The sequence below is a fragment of the Sinohyriopsis cumingii genome, chromosome 5, assembly GCF_028554795.1.
Source record: "Sinohyriopsis cumingii isolate HCF-2022 chromosome 5, ASM2855479v2, whole genome shotgun sequence".
NCBI lineage: Eukaryota > Metazoa > Mollusca > Bivalvia > Unionida > Unionidae > Sinohyriopsis > Sinohyriopsis cumingii.
The window spans coordinates 35,338,081-35,358,091 of NC_142965.1; the positions used below are offsets into that span (position 1 = coordinate 35,338,081).

General features: G+C 40.3%; 1 protein-coding gene across 1 annotated transcript in view; it reads right to left on the reverse strand.

Moving 5' to 3' along the window:
- Window positions 1-20,011, reverse strand: part of LOC149798930 (uncharacterized protein C5orf34-like) — a 78,374-nt gene that overhangs the window by 17,297 nt on the left and 41,066 nt on the right. Inside the window, exons 6-9 of the mRNA XM_089957843.1 lie at window positions 19,683-19,800; window positions 5,715-5,806; window positions 4,841-4,907; window positions 1,069-1,278 (exon numbers count right to left, since the gene is read on the reverse strand). Of these exons, the coding sequence (XP_089813969.1) occupies window positions 1,069-1,278; window positions 4,841-4,907; window positions 5,715-5,806; window positions 19,683-19,800 (487 nt within the window). The remainder of the gene's footprint in view (window positions 1-1,068; window positions 1,279-4,840; window positions 4,908-5,714; window positions 5,807-19,682; window positions 19,801-20,011) is intronic.

A 20,011-nucleotide genomic window follows, 5' to 3' on the forward strand; every position in this document is an offset into this window, starting at 1 on the left:
CGATTGCTATAGCTGAGTAATTATTTTTCACAGAATAATTTTTTTATGTGCTTCAAAATCGAGAGAGAACTCATTCACCGTTATGTCAGTGAGGCCACGTGACCAACCGTAGCTGCCATTTCCGATACTCGGAATTTACAAGGTTTTCGTGTTTGTCTACATCACTAAGTCATCTGAATTTGATAATTTATAGAAACTAAATGCTGCCTACATCAATATTAGAGACTTTACATAATTTATTGAATCTTTCGTGGTTGTTATTCTAATCATGAAAACATCATACGTACTGAATGAAATCCGCGGCCGCCATTTTGGAGAGTGGAGATTACGACCCAGTTACTTTAAATAGCAGATATCGACCAGTGCATGAATAGCGACCACGTGATCTGACGTAATTGTCATTCGCAGAAATGAATGTAGTATCTAATAGGTGGGTTTTCCCCGAAGGTGGCGCTATGAAAACTAGCTCAAAATGGCTGATGTTTACAGCTGGCATCGAACAGTGCTTCCCCATGAATCTTGTAAAGGCGTCAAAAGGCGCTTCCATGCGGATGGAGTAGAGGCGTCCAAAGACGCTTGTTAACAGGGAATTTCGACTGGCAACTATACCAGTACTTTAATGTGTAATTGTCTTTCACTCCATATATTAGCACGATTACTGTAGTTTTGTGAAATGGAGTGTAAGGTCGCTTAAATCAAAGCAAACTATGACTAAGTTTGTACTGCATTAGCATAATTTTTTAAGCATTACTTCTGAAACTTCATTATTGTACTCTGAAAATCAGTAAAGTTTAGTGTAATGGTGCCCATGATTCAAATCCAAGGGATGTACTTCATTCAGCAGAAGTACTTCATTCAGCACATGTTCAAACCTTCAAGGTATATGTGGTGGCCCCATTATGTAAATACGCTCACTAACCTAATGAAAGTGTTGAACTAAACCCTATTGTTGTTCATAGTTGTCATAATGGGATCATTACAATTTCAAGGCAAGATAAAAACATAATTACTGGTACATTGATATTAGAAGTCTAATGCAATAATGCATAGACTGTTTTAACTATATACCTGAGTCAGATCCTCTGCAGCTTGAGATCTCTGATTCTGACAGGCCTGCATCCGCTTTGAGAAGTCTCCTGTTATTTCTAGAGAGGTGCGGTCAATAAAAACAATCCTGACCAGCCCATTAGATAGGGCCAAAAACTTTCCATAGCTTGGGACAACACATTCCTCCAGTACTGTTATTGGCAATGGTTCTAGTGGCATGGTATCTTGGTACTGTATGAAAGACAACAAACAAATTAGTCTCATCATGGAAACTGACATGGTTTCTATGGAACATTGTCTCTACCATTATTAGCATCATGGTGACATCAGCAGAAATCCCTAGTGTACCAGGGTACACAGACTTGAGATCTGGTACAATTACATGAAAAGTTTCAACAGATGTCAAAGATACATGTGTATGACTTTCAAAAACATTCACTGAGAATCTGAACACTGATGATAATGATGTCATTGCATGTGTATGTCTTGCCATTTATTGGTAAGATAAAAATTACCTTGTGCTCAACATTACAAGTGATTTTAATTTATGACACTGATAAGCAATTACACCATTCTTCATCTTCTACATGCACAACATTTCTAAATGACAAGAAAATGAATGCTCATGTCTACAGACAATTTGATAAATAGGCTCTAGGTAATATAAACAATGGAGAATGTTACAATGTCAGTTTGAAATTCACTGCCATATGAGCTTGTTCATTTGAAATATAAGGGTTTGGGAATACAAACTACATGATATAAAGAGAAATTGCTGTCGTTTTGTATATTCGTAATGGACTATCCTTACTCTCCAAGTTGTTTTATATAAGAAATAAAAACTCTGAGGAAATAAGTGGAATAATATGGTACAAATTTCTCGAAAACAAAATCCACAGTTGTTTCCTGGTTATATTAGCCACTGAATAATTGGGAAGTTAATGGATAAATGTCCTCTATTTAAGAAAGACAAAGAAGTTAATGAAATGATGTTGAGTTCTACTTGATTATGTCATAGAAATGGTGTCTATAGTTAAGAGGAGGGGGAGCATTGTCCACATATGTTTGTGTTACTCTATTCTTTTTTTTCATTCCATCCATTCTTTGTCTGGAGACTCATTTCATGCAAAATAAGAAACAAGTCCTGTTCACTCATCACCTTGATAATAATTGCAACAAAAACTTTATATTCTTGGTTGGTGAAGTAATCAAACCTTATTATAGGCTCATTTTTTTCTCCATTAACTTTACATTGTCAGAATCGTGCAATATTACCCGATACTGAACTCGCATGCAAATACACATATTGCATTCACATGCATAAAGGAACTACTTTCTATTGTAAACAAACAATGGATGCAGACACCAGTACTTTTGATTTGTAAACAAATCATGTACACTTGCATAGTAGGCCCTTTACGTTGTGGTTGTTTAAATTTTTTTCTGAATGAAGTAAATCAGATGTTTTGCAGACTGACACATACCAGCCACTCTGGCACATTCCGCGTTAACATTTTTGATACAATGTTTCGGATTTAGGCAGCTATACAACAGACGCAAGAAAGGGTCCTTTCAAATAACGTTACAATATACGAGGCATATACTGTCTTCTTTAGCTGGTGATAAGAATGGCAAAAAACATATACTTACAATTTTACATCCTGAATTTCCTCAAAATGTACTTTCATAGTTCTGCAAATCTGTATTACATGAGCCATGTCATAGGTTCTCAATCTTGATTACACATTTTGAAATTGTACTTTAATTCTGAATATAAGTGCAATTACATCCTCCTTACTGCACTCAAAATGAAATAAGCATTAAATTCCATCGCGTCTTTTTGATAATTGCAATAGAAAGATCTCATATTTTCTCCCACATTATGATTTCAAACATTCAGTGACAGAAACAGAAACATATTTGCAGATGTCAACATGCTTCTCCCTCCCTTCTTCAATCCGATGTATTTCATGTGGAATTGTCACACATAAATCCAGTCCATAATCACGAAATTTCATAGAATTTAAAAAAATACCAAAATCTATTAATTCCAGGTCAAATGGAAAAGTTGTTGCAATGCACATTCATTCACAATATGACTCCAAATTTAAATTTTAACTAGACACGCCATTTTCTTTTGAAAGTTATGTCGAGCGCACAACTAAGTTCAAATTTATCTGGGTGGAGTTATTTCCGCAGTAATAATGTTGTTGTGTAATGATGACTCTGCGCTTGTGTATTTAGTCTGAAATACGGCATACGTTCATTTATGTTGTTTCTTGTAGTGTATTTTGTTTATATAATTAAGCATTAGGTAGAATAAAAAAATAGCATATAATAAAAAGGTTAATGCATTTGTATGGGAAAATATGAACTCGTTTTGTCAGATGGATATACTGCACTCCCAAGGTCGTGCAGTATTTCCATTCGAAAAATTCATTTATATTTTCCCATACAAATGCAGTAACTTATAATTATTGAATATGTTGAACAAATGCCTTACATGCTGTGTAGTTTAAAGCTACTGTACTCTCCTTCATAAACTTCAATAAATATATCATATTTTAGGATCGATCATCATAAAAAAGAACACTTTTTTCAAATTATTAATAACACAGAGTAAGCTTTTCCACTAAACAACACATAAACAAAATAGCTTTCATCACTGACATTTTGGATGTTTGTAATTTTTCTGTATATACAGTATCAACATTCAGCTATTATTAATGTACAAAGTGGATGTACTGCACTTTTGTGAGGAAAATGATCAAAAAATACATAAATTGTCATTTCTGGAAAGATTTTGACAGCAAATCAGTGCTTAACATAAACATGACTCATGAGCAACACATTTTAAATGAAAACAAAATAGGTGTCTGAGGTAATCATGCAATACACATCATTATGTACACTTAGTGCAACTGCATTATAAAAGCTGTTTATGTTTCTGTATTAGGCATTATAGAGCTTTTTAGGCAACACATCTGTAATACACATATATAGTTACCATAACAGATAAGAAAAATATTGGCTATTTAATGGTTGCCTTCCTTTAATAAAAGCTGTCCCTAATAAATATGAAATACATATTTAAGGAATAGATAAGTACATATTTTATCTATAAGTTTCATCTGTATCTGGTTAAGGGCTGAAATTATCTCTTAAAGTACCTATTTCTCCTTTATAACCAAAACCATTTTTCTTCTTCAGTCACTGACCTTGACCTTTGACCTTTTTGACTGAAAAATTGAAAGATTCTTCCTTACACCAGGTGCATGCCATCAACAAAGTTTAGCTGAAGTATGTGCTCTGTACAATTAATGTTACTGTAGTGAAATCACTTTTTATTCTATCAGTTACAGTGATCATGACCTCTGAGCTTTGTAATCTAAAATCAATAAGATTCTTCCTTACCTCAAGTGCAAGCTATGCACAAAGACTGGTAACTGTAGATAGTGAAGATCTCAAGTTACTGTGCAGAAACCACCTTTCTCCTTTCAGTCATACTGACCTTGGGCATTGAGAATTTGACACCAAAAGTAATAGGGTTCTTCCTTACTGCAAAAGCAAGCCATCCACAAAATTTTGTAACTGAACATGGTGGACAACACATGTTATCATGCAGAAACAAAACTGGTGACAGACAGATGGACAAACAGAAGAATGGATGGGTGGATGGACAACATCATAACATTGTAAGGCAAGCATTTAACAAAAATTCAAGGTTCAATGACACTATATAAATTATTAATTAAAAAGAAGACTGAAAAACAACCAAATGATGTGTACTTACTTTCCAACAACAAAGATCACTAGAAGCTGGCAAAATGTTGTCCTCTTGCTTGGCATAATTTAGAAACCTGAAAGGAAGTGAAGGATGGTGAATAAAAAATTATCTGGATGCAGTTTGTAACTTCAATTTCATTGGAATTCAATAAGGTAAAATAAATTTTACAAATCCCATTCTCTCTCTCATCTACACAATTTATATCTTGTATATTCTCAAAGGACAAAGGATAACAAGTAGTGATAGAGAGAGAGAGAGAGAGAGAGAGAATTTATGTCAAATTGATTGTAATGAATTCAAGGAAGACAGCCTTGTTTAAGTGTTTAAGGCATTCTGAATGCAAGGAAGAGCCTTGTTTGAGACTAACAAATGCAAGGAAGACAGCCTTGTTTAAGATTGTAATAAAAGCAAAGAAGATAGCCTCATTTTAGAATGCAATGAATGAAAAGAAGACAGCCTTGTTTTAGACTGTAATGAACGCAATTAAGACAGTCTCATTTTACATTGTAATGAATATAAGATGGCCTTGTTTAAGATTGTAATGAATGCAAGGAAGACAGTCTTGTTTAAGACTAATGAATGCAAGGAAGATAGCCTTGTTTAAGACTACTGAATGCAAGGAAGAGAGCCTGGTTTAAGACTGTAATGAATGCAAGGAAGAGAGCCTGGTTTAAGACTGTAATGAATGCAAGGAAGACAGTCTTATTTAAGACTGTAATGAATGCAAGGAAGAGAGCCTGGTTTAAGACTGTAATGAATGCAAGGAAGACAGTCTTATTTAAGACTGTAATGAATGCAAGGAAGAGAGCCTTGTTTAAGACTGTAATGAATGCAAGGAAGAGAGCCTTGTTTTGAACTGTAATAAACTAAGAATACAAACCTAGCTGCTCTTTTCATCAATCTCTCTATACAAAAGGTGGCATAAGGTGGTGTGGGTGGGGGATTCTTGATTGAATAGGTTCTTTCTTCAATCTGAAAGTAAATAAAATATTATGAATATATATCTAAATCTCCCCTTCATTATAACTTCATTATAACATGATTCCAGATACAAGGTGACAATGCTATGAATCATGTTACCAAAATTATAAGTTTTAAGAAAAAAAAAAATTTACAATCTGAAAAATCATTTGAGTCAAAACAAATGAACTTAAAATTGGGCTCACCAGAACATGTTTGAAGAATCTGCTGTTATGTACATTTAATTTGTATTGTTCACTGACTTTTTTCAACAATTATATTGTTACAACACTAAACGTCTTAAAATGAGTAACATAAAAGAGCGAAAACCAACAAGTTTTGTAAAATTCAACAAATAATTTATCTCCCAAGAATAAAAGTGAAAATTTAAAATGAACTTACATTATTGTGAATTAAAACCCAAACAGTCCTTAAAGTTTTATCACAAGACCAAATGTATATATTTCCAAATGAATTTCAGTGCTATTCCAAATAATAACTGTGATATTGAATGTGTTGATCTGCCTGTAGTCTTGTATGTGCTAATATGCCAAAGACCTGGAATGTGATGATGCACTAAAAGTCTTTTGATATATCACAAAAATATAATCCACAAATGTTCTTGTCTGAATCCACCATAATTCCAAATTAATGTTCCAGTCCAAGAATATTATTAATGAACATTGTATTTCACTGAATAATAATTTGAATAAATAATTCCAACCAAACAAAAACCATTTTTTCCTGGTAAAATAAGTTTCTCTGAGAATACTTACCCATGTATAATACCTTAGGGGAACTACTGCTACCTTGCAAATCCAGCTTTCCCAGATACTACTTTTAGCAAAAGAGAACTAAAAGATGTCTGCAGACCTATGTGGCTATCAGGCAGAGTGATCTCACCTAATGTATAAGACTTTGCTGCAAAACCTAAGAATACATCAGTTACTGCTGGAGCAGAAGGCATGCTCACTATGGATGTAACTGTGGGGAGGCTAGGAGGGTGCATGTGTATTATGATTGGGTAAGTATTCTTGAAGAAATATCTTACTAGGAAAAAATTGGTTTCTTCTTCAACTATGTTACCCAATCATTATACCTAAGCAGAATGGGTTTGAGGTGGAGGGAGGTACATCCCCTTACCCCGAACATACCATCTCCACTCCCCATAGGTATCTGAGAAAGCTTCAAGGCAATTCATTTGGAGGACAGCAGCTTAAATAGGGAAAAAATTTGCCCCTGCAAATCCAGCGGAAGTTGTGAAGCCATGACTTAAGCTGTCTATCGACCTGGAAGGGTGACCTGTTGAGGCGGAGGATATAGGTCCTACCAGATCAAATGGGGCACTCTGGGATGACAGATCTCGGAGATTAAAGCAAGATAATGTGGACTCCAATCTCCGTCCCACAACCAGAATGATGTCAGTTAGCAAACAGTTCTGGTCGACTGCAAGGCTGGTGGCAACTGCTCTTACCTTGTGTGCCAAAATGCGAAATAAATCCATTGGAGCTGTGGTTATTTCTCTATATGCCAAGCGATTAACCCATTTAATCCATGATGAGATTATTGGTATTGATATATTCACCTGTCCTTTCTTGAGAAATAGAAAGCGGCATGATCTCCTTCAATGCAAAAGCTCTGTTCTATTAGGGTACCACTTGAAAGCCTGAACTGGGTCTTGTAGGTGGCCTCCAGCTGATGTTTCCAGGCTAGAGAGAGGTGTTTTGATGAAAGTCTTGTTACCCATGGAAGGAAACCGGTTCTTGGAAATGAAAGAGATAGTCATCATGAGTATGACTTTCTCATCTTGTCGGAACTGCATGTAATTTGGGTCTGCTGATAGGACAAGTATTTTGCTAATTCTGCCTGCAGTTGCTCATGTCATGAAGAAGCAGGTCTTGTATGAAAGTTGTGCCAGAGATGCCCTCAAAAGTGGTTCAGATATGTCTTGTTCAGCCAGTTAATACCCAAGACTTAAAGTTTATAGTCAAAGTTAGAGAGTATGTTCGATAAGTCCGTGTTTTGTCCAATATCCTCTCTTCTGTGATGAAAAAATGGTGTCAGTGATCATGGAGCAATAACCTTTTGTCATACTCAGCACAAACTTTCTCTCTACGAGAAGCCAGAGGAAGTTAGCTATTTGTATTATAGGTACCTGGAGAGGTATGATGTGTTCATTTGTGCACCACTGGGTGAAAACATGCCATTTGCCTTCACATGCTTTCAGAGTGGAGGACCTTCATGCTAGAACAATTCTCTCCATGACAAGTTCCATAGCTTTGAGTAGGATAAAAAAAAACTGCCATCGTGGTTGTTTGAGTAGATGAGGGAAAATCTGAAGTATCTGAGTTCCCCTTGTGAAACTGATGAGGTCACTGATCCACAATTTCTCCCATCTGAGTGGTACAATGAGGATAAGGTGACAGTCTGATTCTCTTGCTTTCTGTATCACTTCTGGAATCAGAGGTGTTGCAGGGTAGGTGTATGCACCCAGGCCCTTACCTTTCTATTGATAGAGTGTTGACTGCCTGGGCATTAGATCCGGGACTAGAGATAGAAAGGTTGGAAGTTGGTATTCCATCTATGAAGTTTGGAAGTTTGTATTCCACCTTTGTCGTAAACATTTCCACCAACAGTCGGACCCATCAGGTACATTCTGTCTGTATTAGTCGATTGTTCTGGGACATAGCTTCAACTAGTACCTTAGGTGTCCTGAGATATGGTGAACTTATACGTGGATTTTTTACTGACAGCACTACTTTTGAAAGTCCCACACCATGATGCAAAGATCTTGGGACTTATTTCCCCCTTGTCATTTGAGATAAGTCACCAATGTAGAGTTGCTGGACAGAACAAGAACTCCCTTGTCTTGCAGATATTCCTGCCATCAATGAAAGACATAAACAAGGACTGTCATCTAAAGAATATATTGGTATGAAGATGTTGTTCCTGGGGATAACATGCACTGTTAGCTTCCAGAAAGGATGGCAGAAGATAGGCTCACCAGCCTTCTACAATTGCATTGTTACAGACTGTAATATCTGGTGGTTGTAATGGTAGATGTATACCTGCCGTGAGCCAAGTTAGGTTGCCCCAATTCCACAGATGATGCCTCACTTGAGTGCAGATGGTGAGAGGATGGTCCTGTGGGCAAACTTTAAGACCCTAGAAGAATCATTTGCACTGGGTGCATAAGAAGGTTACCCAAGACCATCAGGTCTGCTGCTGCACTGAGCAAAGTTAGTAGGTGAAGGAATTCTTGTGCGGAGAGAATTGGCTTTGAAAGTAAAGGTGCAACCATGGTTCAGATTTCAATGCCCTAACCTGAGGGAGACAAATATTTTGCCTGTGTATTGAGCTCCATACCGCGGTCAACAAATTGTTGAGATGGTACTAGGTCGGCTCTTTCCTTGCTGATGAGAAGTGCTATTGGTAACAAGGGTGATCACGTCTTACGAGATCTAACTCACTGTCATCCATGTTGCAGATATAAAAATGGTCCGGACATGCGCCTTTACTCAATTCATCAAACGAGTGAAGATCCAGGGGCCAATGGGAATGCCCCGAATTGGTATACGATGATGTAGGCAAATAGCAGGAATATCCCAGAAGCCTTGTGAACAGAGACATGAAGGTATGGGCTGTTTAAATCCACACTGACGGCCAATGACCAGAAGATGCTGAGTACCATTTGTCTATGGGAACAAGAAAAGTCTGGAATGAATGATAGTACTCTCTTAGTGCTATATCCTCTCTAGGATGTCAGAACTGTGGCTTTTGTTAGGTGGAGCTTCATTAGGACAGTTTGTGTCAGAGGTTTGTGTTCTATGAACGGCCCTTGATTTCTTTTGTTGATTTCCTGTACTATCCATGTATCAACGCTGTGATTGTGGGAAGGAGGGAAATATGTCTCCTTGATGGCTTGTTTGCAGACTTCTTCAATCTGGACGTTAAACAGAAGGTTTGAGGGTAAAGGCTGTGCTCTTAGTTTGGCCATATAGTGGTCCTTCAAGAAAGTCGAAGCAGAGAGCACCGAATTGCATTCTGCATTGTAAATTTGCAACTGCAGTTACAGCAAAGGCCAAATTGTGTTTAGTGGCTCTGTTCAGTACTTGGGATCATTCTTGAGACTGATGCCTATGCATGCCCTAAGGTATTCAGAGTGGGAAAGATAAGCTATGATCTTTCTGCTGGAAGATTGCCATTGAGACGAAAGTCCAACATCAAAGTCAAAGCAACAATATTTCTCGCTAACCGCCGAGTGTCAAAGGTCAGCCAATCCATATGTATGGAGTGTGGCTCTGTCATCCCCAAAGCAGCAATATCACTGTCAACTGCTGGGGTTTCCAAGTGAAAGACTGGTATGTGGCAAAGGTAGAGCCACTGACAAGCTGATGATGAGGATGGGTCAGAATGTCTGTAACTCTCCCAGAGAGTGGAAGTAACTGAAGTTGGACTCTTCTGTTCTGTCATAAGATCAACAGATGCTGGAGCTCTGGTCCAGGTTGTTGATGGAGTGGGAGGAAGTGGACACAAATTCAGGAGGCTGAATCTTCCCATGCCATCAGATAGTGTAGAATAGATAATAGTACTGGAGAATAAGCAACATCATCGTGGTTGCATGAGGTGAGGCTAAGGTCCCATGTAATGCTTGAGACTTAGCTGGTGACAAGTAATGAGGTTTTTCATTCACTAAAACTTGTAGAATTAGAAACCATGACTTCGAGACAGTCCCCGAGTAAAGAGACTCTTCTTGTGGCAGAGTGTAGAGAAATTGCAACGTAACATCTGTTGAGGTGCGAGGAACTACTTGTGGCATTGTGCTGAATGAGTGTCTCAAGGTGCTATGAGGGTTAGACTGGTCCCTGCACATACCTGCAAAAGTCAGGTTTGACGTATTGGAAACCGAGCAGTCAGTGACTGAGCTTGTAATGCCATGTTTTGGCTCTTCATGATCCCAAGTATATGGCCTAGGCCAGTTGCAATGGAAAGCAAATTTTTAGTAAATTGTGTTTCTCCGAGAATACTTACCCGATCACATTAACATTAGGGATACAAGCCTGCTACCTCTCGAATCCAGCCCTACTAAAAGACAAAAATTTGTCTTTTCGGTCTATCTCATATAGACCAAAGGGCAATACCTCTTGCCCCTTACCTCCCCTTGTCACCGCCAGGTGTCACTAGTTTTTTAAGCTGAGCGATATATATTATACGAGGATGTTCGCATAGCGGGGTGGTTGGGAGGATTTTTAAGTAATGTGATCGGGTAAGTATTCTTGGAGAAACACAATTTACTAAAAATTTGCTTACTCCTTCAAATACGTTCCCCGATCACATTAACGTTAGGTGAATAAGTAATAAGAGGAGGGAATGCTGAGGATCCTACCTCCACCCTGGGTACCTTCTAGGGAATGATGGCTGGATTCCCCATTTGAACGATAACCCGTTCTCCTAATTTCATCAGCAACACAGCCTAGGGTCCCGTGATATGTGACCCCTATATACGGTTAAGAAGATAGTTATTGAAATCTTCTTACCTATGAAATTTCACTGGTGAATCCAACGAAGCTGATAGGCTGTGCTGATTGTTTTAAATGGGTCTGGTGGTCATCTGGGCTGCCGACACCGGACCTACCAGATTCAAGGTTTGCCTCTGTGAAGCCAAATCTCTGAGATAAAAACTGGAGAAGGTTGACTCTGCATGCCAGCCAACAGCTTCTATTATATCTCGGATCGAAACATTGCGTTCGAATGCCAGGCTCACCGAGATTGCTCTAATCTTATGAGCCGTAATCTTCATGAGGCGACTCTGATCTTGTGAGACCTCAGAGTACGCTGAGAGTATAACCCACTTCAACCATGAAGCAAGGGCTTGAGGGGTGATATCCCGTTTACCAGCTTTGACCGGAAGAAAGAGGCACTTACGTGTGTCCCGACACGCCTCTGTGCGTTTTAAATAGTGCTTGAGTGCACGAACAGGATCTTGCATGGCTGCTGCTCTTGACTTATCTATGGAATACAGCGAGCGAATGACAATTCTTTGATTGCCAATGGATGGTAACCTATTTTTTGCTACAAAGCCTGCTTGTGTCAGGAGGACCACCGAACCATCTGATCTGAACTGAAGAAAGTTCGGGTCACTGGAAAGGGCATGTAACTCGCTCACCCTGCATGCTGAAGCTAAGGCTATCAAGAAACATGTTTTGTATGATAGTAGCTTTAACGAAGTGTAGGCTAAAGGTTCAAATTTGTCTGAATTGAGCCATGTTAAAACCCAGGACAGATTCCATTTTGGAAACAGGGTGAGGAATTTTGGTCGATTGAAATCAAAATTGTCTAAAAGATCTAATAGACCTTTGTTATGCCCAATATCACATCTACCATGATGGCGGAATGTGTCTGATATCATGGAGCGGTAGCCTTTGATAGCAATTGGAGCCAACTGTTTCTCCTTGAAAAGCCAGAGAAAAAAGTCGGCCAGTTGAGGGATTAAGACACTCAAAGGGACGATGTTATTGATATGGCACAAGTCCCTGAAAACACGCCACTTTCCCTCGTAAGCCTTCAGAGTGGAGGGCCTTCTTGCTCTTGAGATTCTCTCCACAATCGAAGGTTTAAATTGTTTGTCTCGCAAGGCTGCCCGGATAAGAGCCAAGTGTGAAGAAAGAGACGGTCCGGTCAGGGATGTAACACCTGTGACCGTGGTTGTTTGAGAAGATTTGGGCTGGTTGGAATCTTCCTGGGTAGATCTATCGCTAGATTGAGTAGATGGGTGACCCAGGACTTGTTCCATCTGAGAGGGGCAATCAGACTCATCCGACAGTTCTGACCCCTTAACCTCTGGATTATTTTCGGTACCAAAACCGTGGGAGGGTAGGCGAATGCCCACAACCCCTCCCAGCTGATTGACAGAGCGTCCACAGCCCAAGCCTCTGGGTCTGGAACCGGAGAGACGAAGGTGGGCAACTTGCGATTCCACTTTGTCGCAAAAAGATCGATCAGCGGATGCCCCCAAAGTGAACAAATCCGAAGAAAGACTGATTGATGGAGTGACCATTCTGTGTGAATGACTTGACCTTTCCTGGAAAGAGTGTCGGCCAAGACATTGAGTCTGCCGGGAATGTGTCTGATTTGTACGTTGATGTGGAGGTTGTAGTACCAATGTAGAAACTGCCAGATCAGAATGCACAGGTCTGGTGATTTGGTGCCCCCTTGTTTGAGGAGGTAAGTCACCACCACAGAGTTGTCTGACATAATGAGGACAGTTTTTCCTGAGAGTTGATCCTTCCAGAAATGAAAGGCATTGATGAGAGCCCTCATTTCTAAAAGACTGATGTGGAGAGGCCTCTCCCCTGGCCCCCACGTGCCGCTGACTGTAGCGAAGTCCGGCAACAGGTGGGCACCCCAACCCTAGTTACTGGCGTCGGTACATACCGTTATCTCCGCTTGGGGCATCTCCAGAGGAATCCCTGTGGACAGCCAACCGGGGTTGTGCCACTGACGCAGGAACGATCGTATCTCGGGCATGATCATTATTGTTTGATTGAGGGGACTTGAAAAGGGGCGCCATTGTGCCAGTAACGTCATTTATAAGGGACGCATAAAAAGACGGCCAAGCGGGATCAAGTCCGCATTGAATAATCCGAGGAGTTGCAAGAATTCTCTCGCTGAAATCCATGTCCTGTTGGAAACGGACTCAACGAGTTCGACGATCTGGATTACGCGAGCGCGAGGAAGCCGTACCAGATTCAGATCAGTGAGAAACTCCATACCCAGATGAACAAAACGCTGGGATGGATGGAGATCAGTCTTTTTCCAGTTCACAAGAAAGCCTAGATGATCTAAAAGTGTTAAAAGATCGTTTCTGCCTTTGAGCAAAATAGAACTTACCATATGTTTCTGGAGGATGTCGTCCAAGTACACTGCCATCCCTGTAGATGAAGTCGAGCGGAACAGGGTGACGACGCAATCCATAACCTTGGTAAAAGCCCAAGGGCTGATGTTGAGGCCAAAGGGTAGGACCTGGAACTGATAAACCGCGTCGCGGTAAACGAATCGGAGAAATTTCTGTGACGCGGGGTGGATAGGGACGTGAAAATATGCGTCGGTCATATCTAGACTGATGGCATACTCGTCCTGCCAGATGGAAAGACGGATTGATCTTGCCGTTTCCATCTTGAATTTTGGTGGTAAAATGTACTGGTTGAGGCGACTCAGGTCGATGATCGGCCTCAACTTGCCTTCTGCCTTCTGGATAAGAAACAGCCTAGAATAAAAGCCCGGCGATTATGATTTTTTCACAATCTCCACCGCCCGTTTTTCTATGAGCGACTGTATCTCCTGTTGTAGAAAGGTATCCTTCTTCCGATCGGACGGTACGTCCGTGAAGAGGGGAGAGGAGGACGGGGGGGGTTGTTGGTTGGGTAAATGAAATCCGAAGTCCCTCTGAAATGACCTGGAGCACCCAATCGTTCTGAGGAAAAAAGGTGGTCCAGTGGTCCTGAAATTGCAGGAGGCAGCTGCCCACAGGTAGGCTGTCCACGGGTGGTGGAAAGGGTATGTCAATTTTTAGAGTTAGAAGGCTTGAAGACAGAGAAACTTTGTTTCTTACTGCCTCTGTATGGTTGCCTCCTAGCTTGATTAGACTGTTGTCTCCTGGCATTGGGTTGGGATCTATACTGCACATTTGATTGTAAGGATCCTTTGTCCCTGGTCCACCAATCATCTCTCCGCTGTGGCCAGGGCTGATTTTTCCTGAACACCTGTGAGGGTTGGGCGGCGAGTTGGAGGGGCAGTTCCTGAGCTGCCTGCTTCCGAACTTCTTCAATTTTTCCTCCAAAGAGTAAAGGCAACCCAAACAGAGTCATCCGTAAAGCCAGAGTATGATGGGGCTTGAGCGACGTGGACCGCAGACATGTGTCACGTCGTATCAGGTCTAAGTTGGCAGAAGCAGTCAACGCATTAGCCATGGAATGGTGAGCTGCCCTGTTAATAACTCTAGCGATCCAGGCCGTCGCTTCCCAAGCGTGGTCATTGTCGGATTTTTCTGCGAGTTGGAAAATGGCTAATGAAGCCAAGTCTAACATTGAAGACGTAGCGACTATGTTCTGGACTAGCTTTGATGTGGCATGGAACACATTTTTGTCCACTTTGTAAAACAGTGGAGCGGACATGTGAAATGCTGCCATATTTTTGTCCAGGGCCGGAAGATTGGTACTGAAGGCGTCTGAACGAGTTCTGTACCAGCGACACGAGAACGTCGCTGGTACTTGGCTTTCTGAAAAGAACGCCTTAGCATTCCCCAGATCACCTATTCGTCCTGATAGACGATCATTGATCTCCTTAATTTTTGCCGACTGGGGAAGGAGCTGGAAGGACGGCGTCTCTTCCTCCCCGTCAGGATCTACAGACGCCTTAACTTTGTAGTCTTCAGTGGCGGTAGGAGGTGGAGGGCATTCTGAAGTTGCCAACACCCTATAAATTTCTTCCAATGCCGCCCTGAAGCCAAACTCAGTCCGTTCCATGGTTGGATCTGTGTACGGCTGATTTGCAGGCATTTCATCACCCTCGCTGTGTGCCGAGTCGTGTTCTGGAATAGCTTGCATTTCTGGATAGAGCATACCAGGTGGCATAGATGACGCGATTCTGTCATCCTTAACACTGTCACTAACTCTCGCTTGTGGATAAGACAGATTTCTCACTAAAATCTCCACCATAGTCTTGGTATGTTGCCAGCAGTACAGCTTGACGGACGGATTTATCACTAAAATCCCCATAAGTCATATTTGGTTGGACCGTTTTAGCAATAGGGTCCCCATGCTGGGACAGCTGGACGGCCGGTGCCGTAGAGGTTGTATAATGAAATGGACCCAATGGATCCGGTAAAAACCCCATGCGTCCTGACTTACAGGCCCAAAGGCCATGCTCGGACATGCGGGGGGACTTACGCCCACTGGGCAGCCTAAAATTGGGGGAACATTCCACCAAAGAGTCAGAAAAAGCTGTGGAAGCGAGCGAGGGAAATAAGGGTAATATCTGGCCTGATGTCAATAGCTGCGTCGTCGTTTCCTGGACCAAACGACGCATCTGTTCCAAGGTGGACTGTTGTACCCTGTCAACATTATTTTCCTCCATTGCCGCTGATGTTACTGTGGCTGATGGTTGCAAACGATGAACTTTAGGTGGAGGGGGGTCCCCAATGTCCCCCACAAGGCTCGCAATGGAGGCTGTCTTCAGATGTATACTGAGGACATCAATGCTATCTTTCTTCGACTTATTCCATCTATCCCTCTCTTTTGCTGCCTTCTGGACTACATCAGCCCACGTTTGCTCTGTCCATGTATTACACATGCTGCATGGTATAGATGATGTACACTTGGTACATACAATACAAGAGTCATGGTTGTCTTCTTTTGCTTTGAACCTTTTGCATTTCATGCATTTGGTTGACATTTCTACTGAAATGACGCAAGAAAAGAAAACAAAGCACAAATTAGCAATTCAGCATGTTATTAATTCGCTAATACCACAACCGTTACTAACGGAGTAAGCGAAATTAGTCAGTGTCACGTTAACTCTTAATTGACAACACGAGTTCAGCGATAGCGTGTGTAACATGGTCTTCAGTATATGAAATCCGTAAGGGTGACAAAGTCACTCAATTGTGAAAAAAACTGGTAAAATAATGTATACAACCTGTAGAAGAATGATTGTCCGACGCAATAAATCCAAATTTAACTTCGGATGGTCCAATTTAATGCTAAGATGGCTTGGATTGTTTGGAGGTATAATGTACATGTTATCCGTACAAGCGAAGCTTAAAAACTAGTGACACCTGGCGGTGGCAAGGGGAAGTAAGGGGCAAGAGTTATTGCCCTTTGGTCTATATAAGACAGACCGAAAAGACGAATTTTTGTCTTTTAGTAGGGCTGGATTCGAGAGGTAGCAGGCTTATATCCCTAACGTTAATGTGATCGGGGAACATATTTGAAGGAGAAATAGGCCATCCGTGCAAAGAGGATATCGTTAGGATCATCAGTTGGGATGGGTTATGGTATGTTTGATCCCAGTATGTCTGCTGAGAGTGAACTTGGCCCTTTGTTAGCTCTGTCCCTCACTGTTCTGCAATCAGAATCAAGTTGAACCAAAAAAGAAAAGCAGAGAGAGTTGCCAAAAATGCTGAGACCTGTGGTAGTGACTTAGGTTCCAGAGCTGTTTCAGAGCGTTCAATGTCCAGCGCTTAGTGGCTGAAGGGTAAGTTGATTTATCTCCCATGTCCGCCAGAAATTTTCACACTGAGGAAAGGTCAGCATGCAGACTGATGACACCTTTGTCCTGAGCTGTGTGGTTCTGCAATCTGCCCATAGTTCTAATCTCTAAGACAAATTGAGCAATACATATAAAACTATAGCCCTGCACCTGTCTTTCACAATGCAATGTCTGCGAAGAGCTAAATCTTATAAAGTTGACCCAGAAATTGATAATAGACAATCTAATAAAGCAATGAAACATTCAGGTAAAATATAATGACAATACCACCTGTCAGGAGAAGTATAAACCTGTGGGCCTGCACATGTGATCTTTGAATATAGGTTGGGTGCAGAGCGTTACCAAATGATGGTCACCTGGAAAACAATTGATAGCAAGTGATCTCCAGTACAATGCTATCTGTTAGGAAAGTCTTGGGTGATAGGTACAGGGAGAATCATTGAAGCATGGCATTCCAAGGCTAAGGATGCTATGGTAAAGGAAATTCACTTGTATGTACCATTAATGATCAAATTATATAAGGAGTCTATTACGGCATAAAGACCTGCACACATATAATTATTGTAGCCCTATCTTGTGAAGTTGTATAGGCTACCCGTGCAAGTGCTTTTAAAATATGATAGAATGTTTATGCAGATAAACATGCCTCAAGTTTTGCCTACAGAAGCATGAGCGAGATGCGACAGAGTAAACCATATGTAGAAATCTTACCTGTACTTGTCCAATACAGAAATGTATACAAGTGTCAACATTATACACAAAAACCTTCACATAAAAAGGAACTGAGGCACCATTATAGACACTTATGAAGTCAGTGCGACAATATCCAAAATGAGGCAATTACTTCTAGGGAAAAGTCCACATACTGCATGTAAAAGTAAATACAATGAAGTTGGCATCCTGATGCTACAAATGCCTTGGAATAGAAACTCACCAATATGTAGCCATTTGTAATGGAATTAAACATATATTAGGAGTTTTTGTAAGCACTAGTGACTTGTATATACATAAAATAATTATAGCCTGAACTTAATGTGAAGTTGCTTAGGCTCCCTGTGCAAGTGCCTCAATGTGTAATGACAAATGTTAGCAAATTGTAAAGGCAGAATTTTGTTGAGATAAGGGACAAAGTTGGAAATACATATGGAGTATACTTTCCTTGAAATCTCCAACTTGTAATGGTATCTCTTCCACATGGATTCTGGCCTTTTTTGAGGTCTCTTGTGATGAAAGCATGCTTCTAGGTAAGAGCAGAAGTAGTAACTGATGTATGCTTAGGCACTGCTGCCATATCTTATATATAAGGGGATATCATTCTGCTGGACTGCCACACAGGTCAGAAGACAACTTTTTAGCTCCCTTTAGCTAAAAGTAGTATCTGGGATGGCTGAATATGTAAGTTGGTAGTAGTAGATCCAGATGAAAACTTGTACAGATAAAATATGCCCCTCTCTCTTTCTTAAATATGTATTTAATTTTATCCAGACTGCTTTATATAATGGAAATCAACAATTTAAATAGTCATCTGTGGTACATAAATGGACTAACTGTGCACTCGTATGTTCCAGACAGATCTGTGTGCAGCAAAATTGTAATTTTAATAAACAGGTGACGCCAGACATTCAAATGATCTATCAGAATCAGCACTGGTTGTGGGGGACTATTTATTAGACTAGTATTTACCATCTCAGCAGAAAAATGGCTTTGTAGTGTCAACAAAGGTTTTAGTTTTAAAAAAATATAAAACTGGATTGCATAAAAATTCAGGGCGATAAAGTTTTGAAATAAATGTTATTATTAAGTACCTTATGAAAAAATGTAAAGGTGTTTAATAATTGTAAAATGTACACAAAATAACACAATTAAAATCCTGAAAACATGATTTTCCCATCATTTTCAGTTTACAGTAGTTTGGTACATAAAGCAGTCACAAGTTATGCATCCAAACTATTGGCTTTTTACAAGGGAAAGCTGTATATAGAATTAATATTGGAAGACTTAAATGTATCTATTCTGATGGAACTTTTTTTTAAAGTACTTAATATTGTGAAACAGATGAATATGTGTGTGTGTGATTTAGATTTTTAACACAGCTTTATTAATTTTTCAGTCATATCGCTATGATGTCTGCAGTGTGACAGTTTATAGTGATGTCTAGCACTGGGGCATCATACCACAGACATGTAGCATGATGTCCCACCCAGTCACATTATCCTGACACCAGGCCTACCAGTCCAAACACTAACCTCTTAATGCTGAGCACCAAGTGAGGCAGCTGTTAGTACCATTTTTGTAAGTCTTTGGTATGACTCTGCCAGGGTTTGAACCTGCAACCTCCTGCATCCAAGGCAGATGCTATATCCACTAGGCCCCCAGAACGGTCGAAACAGCTGAATAGATTGCACTGGAAACAAGAGTTTGAATAGGTGAGTTTCAGGCGAGTTGCCACCTTGTGGATTGCCACATGATTTTTATCTTCTGTCAATATCAGGACCAATATGCAACCCTGAGAACACTTCTGTCAATATGGGGCCCATTACAGACCCTTGAGAACACTTGAAAATCCAAGCCTTGACTTTAGTAATGATTTTATACAGTATTAAGACAATTGTACATTCACCTTGTCACCTTGTGGAATGAAGTGCTGGAAGAAATGACCTGCAGTTCCTTGAGAAACAATCACTGTGCCATCACCTGGATATATCTCAACTGACTTTAAAGTCTGAAGACGCACTATCCTAAAAAGTAAAATGCAAACATCATTGAGATAAAATGCAGACCTGCCACCTTGAGTGGAATGAGGATCAGGCTGCCAAAGGAAGAAAAAAAAGGATTTGGTGAAAAAATCAGGTCCAGTGTTTGCGACCTTATATTTACAAAAACTTTACATCACAAACAGTACAGCTGGCATGATATTCACCATGCTCTGACTTGACAATAAAGCTCCAA